The 13,470-nt window shown below is 37.7% G+C and overlaps 1 protein-coding gene across 1 annotated transcript in view; it reads left to right on the top strand.

The window, feature by feature from the left end:
- LOC139036621 (patched domain-containing protein 3-like) overlaps positions 1 to 13,470 on the top strand; it is a 41,319-nt gene extending 27,849 nt beyond the window's left edge. The window contains exon 4 of the mRNA XM_070472193.1: positions 11,356 to 13,470. Within this exon, the coding sequence (XP_070328294.1) occupies positions 11,356 to 11,439 (84 nt within the window). The 3' untranslated portion in view covers positions 11,440 to 13,470. The remainder of the gene's footprint in view (positions 1 to 11,355) is intronic.

The raw sequence follows: 13,470 nt of genomic DNA, 5'->3' as shown, positions 1-13,470 counted from the left end.
TTAGTCCAAATATTTTCATCATATTATCAGTTTTATTTCATCAAAACTTATTCATAGACAAATATTTTATAACACAAAACTCCTCAAAATTATCTTGAATACTTTGCCAAACAAAATAGGGATGTCACAAAAATAGGGCTTTTCAATTTCATTCTATTCATTATAGAATGTAAATTTACCCTACAAATGGAAGCTCATCCGAAAATTCTTCTCACAATATGTGAAATTACAAACCACAGTTATATAAGTTCAATCAGGTACACTGAACTCCTCTTATTTGATTTTTTCATTTTGTCCCTCACTTTTGAATTGACAAATTCAATTACTTCCTGTTTATGTACCATGTTTTCAAGAATTCTATTTTGCTAAAGTCTTCAAAACTATATGTTTCTATGATGTTCCCTTCATTGAACATTTTGATTTAAGAATCACAACAGATTTTCAAAAATTGCAACAAGAAAGAGTAGAGGACTCTATTTAGAAACTTGTCACAGTTTTGCAAATTAGCTCAATAACTTTGCAGGGCAGCAGCTTGATTTTCAAAGTAGTTCCACAAAGCATCAAGTATTTGTAAACTCTGCCTGATACTGGGCAGCTAAGAGGAACAACTGTGTGCTATAATGCTTGAATACTTTTAATTCAACCTCAACTTAATTGCCAAATATTTGTTGTTCAGTAACTTTAGGTATTTTATTAGCTCATCTCCTCCTTTCATGTATTCCTCCAGATGTAATCTTGGGTTATCCATTCATATTTACAGATGAAGCCTATTTTGCTTAATAGAGGTCATTGGTAAATTTCCTGCACAATTGTGAATTGTCTCCAGAAGCCAAAATTGTTTCCTACCATCATCCTGGTATACCATCTATTTTAAGTTTGTACTGGATGCCTTGTTTTAAATGAAGTATTATTATTAAGAGATAAATGAAAATAAGGCTGAATTGGTTTGATATACCTCTGCTTTTTATGTTCAGATTTTTCCATGGTCCAGTCTAGTGAAGTGGATGACACAGGTGCACTGAATAGAATTTTCACTTTAACATGTAGTTAATTGTGAAAGTCACCCACTGATAAACCACCCCCCCTTCCCAATCCTTTACAAATATTACATAACTAACATTTCCTGTTCCTTGACAGTAGGCAGAGTGCTCACTGAATACAATGAAGTGTGCTCAGACACAGGTGCTCAGGGAATGTTAGCTTCTCTTTGGATTCTGTATTGGTGAAGCCATACTGGCCACTTCAATAAATAAACCCCAACTTTGTAGTGGCTTACCACAATGAGAGTCTAATTCTCACTTGTATAACAGTCACTATTGGTGTTCAGGGTCAGTGAGTGGCTATCTTGACCCTGGTAACTCAGGGACCCGGGTTCCTGCCAAACATCTGTTGTCAGAATCCAACTGCCTCTTCTGTTGCCCGTGTTTATTTTTTATTTTTTTATTTTTTTAAATTTAATTTTATTTTTTTTCCCATTTATTTTTATTAGTTGGAGGCTAATTACGTTACATCATTGCAGTAGTTTTTGTCATACATTGAAATGAATTAGCCATGGATTTACATGTATTCCCCATCCCGATCCCCTCTCCCACCTCCCTCTCCACCCGATCCCTCTGGGTCTTCCCAGTGCACCAGGCCCGAGCACTTGTCTCATGCACCCAACCTGGGCTGGTGATCTGTTTCACCCTAGATAATATACATGTTTCAATGCTGTTCTCTTGAAACATCCCACCCTCGCCTTCTCCCAGAGTCCACAAGTCTGTTCTATACCTCTGAGTCTCTTTTTCTGTTTTGCATATAGGGTTATCATTACCATCTTTCTAAATTCCATATATATGTGTTAGTATGCTGTAATGGTCTTTATCTTTCTGGCTTACTTCGCTCTGTATAATGGGCTCCAGTTTCATCCATCTCATTAGAACTGATTCAAATGAATTCTTTTTAATGGCTGAGTAATATTCCATGGTGTATATGTACCACAGCTTCCTCATCCATTTGTCTGCTGATGGGCATCTAGGTTGCTTCCATGTCCTGGCTATTATAAACAGTGCTGTGATGAACATTGGGGTGCACATGTCTCTTTCAGATCTGGTTTCCTCAGTGTGTATGCCCAGAAGTGGGATTGCTGGGTCATATGGCAGTTCTATTTCCAGCTTTTTAAGAAATCTCCACACTGTTTTCCATAGTTGTTGCCTGTGTTTAGATGGCAAATGGGAGAGAGAACTTCTTAAAAGTCTTGGCCTATAGGTGACATACATCACTCTCATCTGCATCTTCTAGTGACTACTGGTCACAAGGCCACACATGTAAGTTAAAGGACTTAGAAAATGAGGTCCTTGATTGGGCAGCCGTATTTCAATTAAATTCCATATTATGAAAAGGGGGCACCATTTTTGTTTGAAGCAAGCATTCAATATCATTGATTCACAACCTTTTCACATTACTTTAAAATAATTTTCCAGATGGCTCAATATTTAAGTGTAAAAAAATAGATAATTATAATCTCAGAAAGAAAAAAGTCTGTCTACTGTGACAAAAAATCCCAAACTCGTTAAGAAAAAAAAAAAGCATCAGTTGATTCTATCACAAACTTATCCACAGCAACCAGAAAAAAAGAGGTTAAGGAAGGGAGTCCTCATGACTCAAACCAAAAGAAAAAGTCAAGAAGAAAATTCTAACTGTCCAAAAAGGAAACCAGGAAAACATGTAGTATGGTAGTTCACCCAAAGAGATGTATGGTTAGTCTGAGCAACAAGTTAAAAAAATAAAATCAAAATAAGGCACCGATGGTATGAATTACTTCAGAAAGACCTGAATGCAGAAAAATATACTGGATGAAAGAAAACAAAGGTGATACAAGTGCAGAGACATACCATGTTCGTGGACTGGAAGAATCAATGTTGTGAAAATGACTACACCACCCAAAGCAATATACCAAATCCAGAAATACATCAAACAAAATGAGTAAAGACTTAACTAGGAAAGCAAGGACATTTCAGTATAAAAAGGTCTGTCAACCAATAGTCAGTGCTGAAAAGCACATGAAAAAAAAAAATCACAACCTTTTCTAATAAAGCCTGTAAATAGACAGGAAAAAAGAAACAATTTATATATGATGAACACCATTTGTCATCATTCTAAATAAAGAAATGTCAGAGCCATATTTATAGCTTTACTCCATTTAAGATGTTTACCTGAATGAAATTATATGAAATAGAATAGTTCTGTTTTTCTTTAGGTTATCTCACATTTCCAAGTATTTTAACAAGGTTATGTTATGGCATTAAACAGGATGTATTAGCTGCTTTCTATTTTCATTAAGTTATCTTTCTGTTATGTAAGCCCAAATGATAAAGTATCATTGGATGGAGGAGATCTTCTATTTGCCCTTAGAAGCCAAAATGGGTATCTTTAAAAACTTACTAAGGGAGTGATAAGAATCACTGGCCTAAGTCCACCAACAACAACCAAAATTTGTCTAGCTTAAGCTAAAATGCATCAACTCCCCCAAAATATTTCTGCATTTGTAATAGTTATAAGTCTTACAAATTAAGAAATAGCTTGTGAACCTGTCTTAAGTAGAGAACCAGTTTTAAATTTTCTCTTTATTTGAAAAGTTTTACTTAAAGCACTCTTTTTGCATTCAAAGGTTTCTTTAGAAAGAGTAAATTAAAAAAAACACAAACAGAATATATGAAGAAAATTTTGGCTGTTTACTCAGACTAGATCTAATATCCATGCTCAAATTCAAACAACTGTATCTAATGCAGCTGATTAAATACTTCAGGTAAAGACGTGATTAAGCATCATCTTATGGCCTGGCCACAGAATAAAGAAAAATCTAATTTCCCCCCCCAAAACACTCCCATGTTACAAACAAAAACATGGTCAAAATATTCTTACAGTTTCTCTGTGTGTGTGTTTATTTTTATGTCAGAAATGTTACTTTGGATTATATCATTAAATATTGGCCGTTTCATTATATTTCTTCTTTAAGATGAAGACAGGCTATATAACAAACTTCTTTTGTGATTCCCATGTTTTCTCACTCTAATTTGTTTTAACATTCTTATTCATTTTGGTAAATTCTACCCACTTATCCATTTCTAGCTTATTGTTCTTTATTGTGTTTTCCACAGTCTCTACTGTCCCTTGTGAGCCTTCCAATTTCATCCTCACTTCAGCAATAGTTTTATTTTCTTATTTTTCTTTCCCCTCAGTCAGCTCACACTGCACTTTCTCATGTAGTCACACTCACTGTCTCTTCCCTGACCTCATACCACTGTTTGTGCTCTCACCAATACATATTTCCACTCAGGGTCTTATATTCATGGCAAGATGTTTGGTCATTCTTTTCATCTTCTTCACAGAAATATTGTTTTTTGATGAGTATTCTTCACCTGTCCTTTGTTTTTCCATTCCTTTCTCCTTTTTCAATTCTTGAATGGCAGTAGCAGCCTTGAGCTGGATTCTTTTTGCCAAGTCATCACTGAAAGTGATGACGTTTTCCTGGACAAGCTGGCTACAGGAAGCTAATGCAGAAGGCCATAGTGGATCAGTTCTGCATCAGCAAAATTCTGTTTTGATTCAGGGTTTTACGTGAGAATCAGTCAGCTCTTTACTTCTCAGCATCCAGAGGAGAGAGAGGGCTCTGACACTTGTCAAAGGCCGCTCCTTCCCTTGTCTGTGACTCCCTGTTTGGTTTCACGGCCCAACTTCACAAAATCAAACCAGAGGCAGGGAAACTCCTGCCATTGGCTTGAGAAGCCAGCCTGCTTTTAGAAACAGAGGCTGACAGGTTTTTCACCTCAGGGTGGGCCTCTCAGCATCGTGAAGCATCTCCTGCTGGCTCCGAGCTCTGCACCCGTGGCATCGTCCACCTTCTCCCACAGGCGGCCTGCCTGGTCTCTGCTGCTTCAGGCAGCCATTCCCGGTTTGTGGCTTAGTAGACTATGGGGTTTGTACTTTAGTTTTTCTCTGTCTTTGTTGTTATTAGCCAATTGCCAGAATGCAGAAGAAAATGCCAACTTAATAGTACCATCTTCAAACCCAAAATCAAATAATTAACCTTAATACAGTATTTTATATATGATTGAAACTTGAATGTCTCATTGTACTACTGGAAGACAAAGGTGTGCTTTGCTTACTATTACACTGTGAGGTAAAACCCTAATTTTCCATAAAATACTAATTTTTATATTGCCGTTAACAATTGAGATAATTATTTTTATTTCAAAACCTCTTGTGTGTATTGGTTATAACCTAGGGCAGAAAATTATCTGATGCCAAAATGTAAAAGATTCCTTTCAAGACCCAGGGTTGACTGGGGGAACAAATTATGAGTGTTCTCTCAGTATGCTACAATCTTAGTATTTGTTTTTAAAGCAGAACCTTTTTAGTAATAAAGACAACAAATCACCTGACAATCTGCAAGACCCCAATGACATTTGGGTTTGAAATGAAGACAGTTTATATTATGAGCTTCCCTGTTGGCTCAGCGGTAAAGAATCCACCTGCCAATGCAGGAGACAAGGGTTTGATCCCTGGGTCAGGAAGATCCCCTGGAGAAGGAATGGCAACAACTCCAATATTCTTGCCTGGGGAATCCCATGCATAGAGGAGCATGACGGGCTACATCCATGTGGTCTCAAAGAGTCAGACATGACTTAGAGACTAAGCAACAAGTTTATATTATATGCAGGACCATTCCCTTAGTAAAAATTTAACTCTAGGCAAGTTTATTTACCTGACACTTACTATTCTCTACTCTTTGCTTATCCAATACCAGGGATGTTCTGCGTAAAATCAAGTTTTACTAATAGCTCATTTTTTAAAGAAGCAAATAATATACCAAAACCAAATTGAACAGATTTTGAACTAGTAGTGTTTTAAATGATTCTATTTTCATACATAATAGTAAATCTGTCAATGCTAATATGTCATACAAAAGCGAAGTAATGCCTGATTTAATTTATTAAGTTTAGAGGCACCATGAGATCATATTGATAGAAACAAAGAAGAGCCTTTCCTCTATTGTTGTTGTTTAGTCACTAAGTCCTGCCCGACTCTTTGTGACCTCATGGACTCTAGCCCGTCAGGCTTCTCTGTCCCCCACTGTCTCTCGGAGTTTGCTCAGACTCATGTCCAAAGCTCTTCCTTGCAGAATTCTAAGTAAGAAATGTAAATGGAAAGATGGAATTTGAAAAACCACAGTTCAACAACCACCAGAGTTTTGGGATGACAGCAGACACGAAGAGACATGGTGCACTTCATCTAAGTAACCGCGTACAATCACCACCAACGGCACCAATACACACCACGCTCTGAGAAGCACCGCTGAGGAATTCCTGCCCCAAACGCACAACCTGAATCTAACCATGAGGACACATGGACAGCTGCAATGGGAGGATATTCTACAGAACAACTGGCCTGCATGTGCTCTTCAAAAATGCCAAGGCCATGAAGAGACAGAGAAAGAATGAAGAACTGTTCAGATTAAAAGAGACTAAGGAAAAATCACAGCAAAATTCAATGTAGGATCCTGGACTGGACTCTGGACCAGAAACAATTCTTTTCTTTGGTATATAAGATATTAGCGGGATGACTGATAAAATCTATCTGGGAGAACTGTATCCATGCTCATCAAGAAAATATACATTAAAGTACATAGAGTTAAAGGCATTGAAGATACTGAATGCAATTTTCTCTCAAACAATTCAAAAAAAGCAGGAATACTGTGTATGTGTATGTGGAGAGAACACTAAAGCATATGTGATAAATGTGAACATTTTGGGAATCTGATTAAGACACTTTCCCTAATACTAATACAAGATCAGATCTTTACTACATTCTACTCATCAGATCATAAAATTTTAGAGCTGCAAGAAAAATATATTCTCAACCAAATTACTCCCAACTTACAGATGAGGACAAGGAAGTTAATGACTTGCTCAAGGTGACAACATTCAAGGCAGAGCTGAGACACTCATACTGCTCTGACTCAGCTCTTTCTACTACTGCAATTTGTCTCTTGTACCTTTACATTATCAACTACTCCCTAAACATGTGATACCAAATTGTCTAGCTCTATCTTCTCATATATTCTAATAAACTGGTGTGGCAAACCACTTTCAGGCAATCTAAACATCAATTTTTAAAAGGCATTTATGTGCACAGTCTTTAATAACTAATATCAATAAATATGTTGCCAGAATACATGTCAGATACTATATGAAATGCTAAAACTACAAAATCAACACATTCTCCTCTGGGTGACACTGCTAGGTCCATTATGACAGACACCAAGCCTGTGTTATTGATCACCATACCCATCTCTTAGGACAGTGCTCCACTGCTTCCATGTCTGTCAAAATCTTACCTTTCAAGTGTTGTCTTTGGTAGTCGTTTAGTTTCTGAAGACTTTGTAGATCTCACCAAGCAAAAATACAACTTCCTTTGCTGTTGTCTCATGGTCCTGTGTTAACACTGAGGATGTGATGGTTATCTGTATACACACTCTTGTGCTGTGGGATGTCTTTTATTTGGCAGCATACAAACACTTTGGAAACTGAATGAAAATATTTGACATTTCTACTAAATGTTTAAACATGGACTTACCTATTGTTGCTACAAGCTCTGGTTCAAAAGTATGATCTGTGAACCTCAAGAGCAGGCTAAAAGAGATGTCAAAAAGGCAGATTAGTAATTTTGACTTTTCTTTCTAAACATTTGGTAAATCTTCCTAATTGTTGTATTTTGTCACAAGTTAGACACAACTTAAGAAGAGCTACTGTAGTCAGCTTCTAGAAATATGGCCTCATTGCAGGTATATTCAGAGGAACGAAGTTATTGGAAAAGCAATTAAAGAATCCCCAAAGTAAAGTAGTTTACTAGCAAATATATTTCCCATGCTCCATTTCCCAAGTGTGAAAAGCGGGTTATTTTTGGTGGGTTTTTTTTTTTTTTAATATATATAACTGTACTGGTATGCCCTTCTGAGAAAATGATATTAGCAAACATGTAATGCTTTAACTGACATGGACAAAAGGGGGAAAGGAAGTCTCTTGGAATGCAACAAATTAATTTTTTAAGAAATCTAATGTGTCATCCACTCCAAATTCAGGTCAAAACAGAAAGGTGTGAAGTTGAGCATTTTGAAACAAGTAATCTGACTATTACTGAAGTGCAAAGAAGAGATACAATAAAAAGTGAAGGCTGATGGACACATGCTGGCCAGAGTAGGTATCCTCTGGCAATGCTGAGTAAGGTGCATGAAATCTAGTCGGCAATATGCACCTACCAAAGGCTGCCAAAGAAAGGAATGCAGGAACTGCTCTATATATTGAAAAGTTAATGCCAGAAAAAAAAAATCTAAGAAAATCAACAGAAGACAACTGCCAAGATCATAATAAGGGATAATGAAGGACTACACCTAGGAAATGGTAAAAAAGGGAAGGAAGGCATGAAATGAAAGGAAAAGATAATCACAAAGTATTTCAAGATTTTGTCTTCCAGAATTATTTTATTTAATATAAGGCATAAATGTCAGTTATTAGAAGCTCTTCAAAAATTTTCATTAAAGCTCTTTAGATTTATGAAATTAATAAATCTCCCCTCACATTATCTCCTAAGTAGGATGAAGCCATTCTATTGACTTATTTGCATTAATAAAATCAAGAGAATAACTATCTCATGTCTGAATTGGAGGGGAAAAAAAATGTATGACTATTTCTATAGACTGTAATTATTGTTGCTAAAGATATTTTTGTCCACAGGGCATATTGCAAAACATAATGGCCTCTTGGTACTTTCCAAACCCGGTGTCATTAATTCAATTTGAAGGACTAACTCTCCCTTTCCCGGTTTTGCTTTCTGGTGATCACAAAACCAGCGCGACAAAAGCAAAGTAAAACAAAAGAATCAAATTAGAGATTTTTCTTTTTTTGGAGATTTTTCTACTTAACATTGAACAAAAACTAATTTTATTTAACTCCAAAATGAATTAGGTGATAGCACTAATAAGAATCTTAAAAGACTACTCATAAAAATTTTCTTCTCTCCCAACATTAAGCTTCAAATTAGGGAAGCCCCAAAATTTCAATTACTCTTAATTTAAGAATAGAAAAGTTGTATATTTATACTCAAGTCACCAAAGAAAATATTACAAAAAATATAGACCCTTAGTGAGCAGGAGTAGTAATGATATCAGAACAATAACATAAATGGTAGCAACAGTATGGGCTTTTCTTTATTGAACTTTGACAACAAGCCAGATACTGAGCCAGGGGGTTTTCTTACATAATTACTAATCCTTAAAACATCACTTGTCATTAATGGTATTTTGTCAGGAAAGGCAAGAATGTAAAACAACAAATTTTAATACAGGCACTAAGGATAAGGCAGCAGATTTTAGCCATTGGTAACTGTCAGATGAAAATATATTCTAAATTCTACGTGTGCATTTTTCTAGATAGGGAGTCTAAACTTCTCTATTAGATTTTGAAAGGAATTCACAACCCAAAAATGATTAAGCAATACTGTTCTAAAGGATGTATGGTTAAGCCTTCGTTTTCAGCGTTTAAGGAGCAAAATACTGAGCTGTAGATGGAAAGAGTAACTCCTGCCATTTCACTTGGAAGAGACCAAATGTATAATTAATCATGCAATTATAACTAAGGTGCATTTCTCAGTTTACAAACGACACTGGTCAAAAAGGACAGGGATGTAAGAAGCACAGGAGGGACAGCAAATTAACTAATAGCAGGTCTCTATAATCCCTTCCCGGAGAAGGCAATGGCAACCCACTCCAGTACTCTTGCCTGGAAAATCCCATGGACGGAGGAGCCTGGTGGGCTGCAGTCCATGGAGTCGCGAAGAGTTGGACATGACTGAGTGACTTCACTTTCACTTTTCACTTTCATACATCGGAGAAGGAAATGGCAACCCACTCCAGTGTTCTTGCCTGGAGAATCCCAGGGACGGGGGAGCCCTGTGGGCTGCCGTCTGTGGGGTCGCACAGAGTCGGACACGACTGAAGCGACTTAGCAGACGTAGCAGCATAATCCCTGCCAGTTCTGAAACACCTTGCTGCTTCTTTACTTCACCACAGTTAGCCGTGTTTCAAAGAATATTACACATTTAACACAAGATAGGTTTGAGAGATTACTACTCCAACCTCACTTTTCAAACAAAGAGATAAAGGCCTAGTGTCTGAGTGTCACACACAAGGTCACAGAATTGGCAGCACCAGTTTCAATATTCTGATCTTCTGGCTGCTCTCACACGCTTATTAACTCTAAGTATAAAATAAACTGTAAAAATAACCCACTAATTTGAATGAGTTAAGATCTCCTTTGCTGTGCAATGATTTCTCAAGAACACACATGATACCTCACTTTCATTAAGTCTAGATTTACAGAGAAATAGAAACTCCTGGTTAGAACAATCCTGTAAGACTACATCCGTGTCAAATGTTTTCGAACTAACTCACCTTAAACAGCATGCTACATGCTAAGTCGCCTCAGTCATGTCCAACTCTTTTGCAACCCTATGGGCTGTAGCCCACCAGGCTCCTCTGTCCATGGAATTCTTCAGGCAAGAATACTGGAGTGGATTACCATTTCCTACTCCAGGGGATCTTCCCAACCAAGAGATTGAACCCAAGTCTCCTGCATCCCCTGTATTGGCAGGCAGATTCTTTACCACTGTGCCATCTAGGAAGCCCATTTAAATTGATAAATGTCTCTGAAATTTTTTATTTTCTTTTCCTCTAAAGGTTTTGTATATCCCTAGTCTGATTTATTCATGGATAATTGACTTTGTTTGATGCTATTGTAAATCATAATTTTCAGAATTTGCTACTTTACAAAAATACAATTGAAATTTGTATACTGATTTTATGTAGAGCTACCTTGCTAAACTCTGTTACTGACTCTAATATTGTATTTCTGAATTACATTGTTTCATGTAAAAACACAACCATCATATGTGAATTAGGCCAGTTTTATTTCTTCCTTTACACTCACCAAACTTTTGTGCCTTTCTCTTGCTGTAACCCTCTGCCAAGGAACACTACTAAAATGCTGAATTGAAAAAGTAGTAATGAACATCCTTGTCTTTTCTTGAACTCAAAGGGCAACTCCCAATAACTCATCATTATATCTGAGGTAGTATTTGTATTTGTTCTTGGAAGGTTCTTGGGTTGTCTACAAATAATTTTCCTTCTATTCGCAATTTCTGGGAATTTTTAATCATAAATGGAAATGAATTTTATCAGATACATTTTTCTGGATATGTTGAGGTGATTATACGATTTATTTCATTTGTAAATTAATTCCATTTATTGTTTTTCTAAAGTTAATCTGCATCTTTGGGCTTCCCTGGTGGTTCAGCGGGAAAGAATCCACTTGCCAATACAGAAGACATGGGTTTGATCTCTAGTCTGGGAAGATTCCACATACTGTGGAGCAACTAAGCCCATGTGCCACAACCATTGAGCCTGTGCTCTGGAGCCCGGGAACTACAATACTAAGCCCAGGAGCCACAGCTACTGAAACGCATGCGTCCCAGAGTGCGTGCTCTGCAACAAGAGAAGCCACAGCAATGAGGAGCCCGTGCGCTGCAAGAAGAGCAGCCTCTGCCTGCCGCAACTAGGGAAACCTGCATGCAGCAGTGAAGACCCAGCACAGCCAAAAATAAATACATAAATAATTCTAAAAAATATCTTCATCTTTTATATAAACCCTTCTTGGCAATGATGGATGATCCTTTTTTACATTTTACTCACTTTGATTTGCATGTGAGTTTCCTTTCCTGTGTTGCCCATGTCAGACTTTAGTATCAAAGTTAAGCTACTTTCACAAAGTCTTCCCTCTTCTTACTCCTATTATCTCTTACTATCTGGAAGAGTCTGTGCAGTGTTTCCTTGAAGGCGACTTTAGTTGTATCCCATTATATTAATGCACCACGTGGATTGTCATGACAGCTTGGAATCCCAAAGAGCCTTATCCACAGATCAAGTCTTCACAGTCCTGTCAACTCTATCCCATGGGCTTTCGCTGAATACACACTGGTGCTGAGCCAAGGCCTGGGAGCAGGCAAGGAGAGCTGAGAGAAACTTCTGGAGGTTTCATTCAGTGCAAGGCACTGGCTGGCAGCTTCCTATGGCTAAGGGATGTCAGACTGCTGACACCAGTCCCTTACTGAGAGCACTGCATAGGCTTCCAAAGCCTGAGGGTAGGCTGCAGAGAGACCTCCTGAGGCCCTGATTGGGAATCATAGATGAAAAGCAAAGAAAACTTCCCATGGGCCCCCAAAGCTAGCAGCTAGCCTATAGAGCAGAGCGAGATCTCCCATGATTTAGCAAGCTGGGTAACTTGGCTACAGAACAAGAAAACTGTAGGGTCCCATGCCCTGCTGAAGGGAAAGTGCTAGCTCTTCTCTCTAAACATTTGAAGCTAGTAACCTGAATCTAGCAAACCTGAAACAAAGTCCATACTCAGCTCAACTACAGATTAGACAGGAGCACAGACGGTAAAGAATCTGCCTGCAATGCAAGAGACCCAGGTTCGATCCCTGAGTCGGGAAGATTTCCTGGAGAAGGGAATGGCAACCCACTCAAGTATTCTTGCCTGGAGAAGTCCATATAGAAGAGCCTGGCAGCTTATAGTCCATGGGATCACAAAGAGTCAGACACAACTGAGTGACTAACTCACACACAGCTTAGAGGAATTCAGGCCCTTAGAGCCATGTTGAATAATTGAAACACACTTTTCTGGAAACAAATATTTTTACCTTTCCTCTCCATTTATCTCTTATGTACAATGTCTTGTCTAATATCAAAAGTTAAGACACATTCAAAGAAGTAAGAAAATATGAGCTAGGGTTGAAAAAAGAAAGGGTCAATAAAAGCAACCCAGAGATGGCCTAGATGTTGGGCTTATCAGACAGGGACTTTACATAACTATAATAAATAATAAATGTTAAGGGCTCTAGTGGGTAGAAAATGGACATTGCACAAATAGATGGGCAAAATCCACAAAGAACTGGAGGTTTTAGAAATGTTAAAAAATATATAACAGATATGAGAATCATTCAATGAACTTAGCTGACTGGACACAGCAGAGAAAAAAAAATTAGTGAAGCCTGTAGACAAGTCCATTGAAATGATTCAAAATTAGAGGGAGGGAAGGAGGTTTAAAAGCCATGGAATCTGAGTTCTGCAAATCTGCAAGACAATAGCAACAGTAGCCGAACACTGTACATGTAATTAAAATCCAAGGAGAAGAGAGTGGAGCACAGGAAAAATTTGAAGAAATAATGGTTGAGAAATCTTTTCAATTGATTAGTGACACCAACCCACAGAGTCAAGAATCTTAGTGGACTCCGAGCAGAATAAACACAAAGAAAACAGCTGGGGTGGGACTGTTTGACAGTCATGTCCAACTCTTGTGGCCTCATGGACTGTAGCCC

The sequence above is a fragment of the Odocoileus virginianus genome, chromosome 9, assembly GCF_023699985.2.
Source record: "Odocoileus virginianus isolate 20LAN1187 ecotype Illinois chromosome 9, Ovbor_1.2, whole genome shotgun sequence".
In the NCBI taxonomy this organism is placed as follows: Eukaryota; Metazoa; Chordata; class Mammalia; order Artiodactyla; family Cervidae; genus Odocoileus; species Odocoileus virginianus.
The sequence above is the reverse complement of the archived record's forward strand: the minus strand, read 5'-3'. Positions and strand labels throughout refer to the sequence as shown.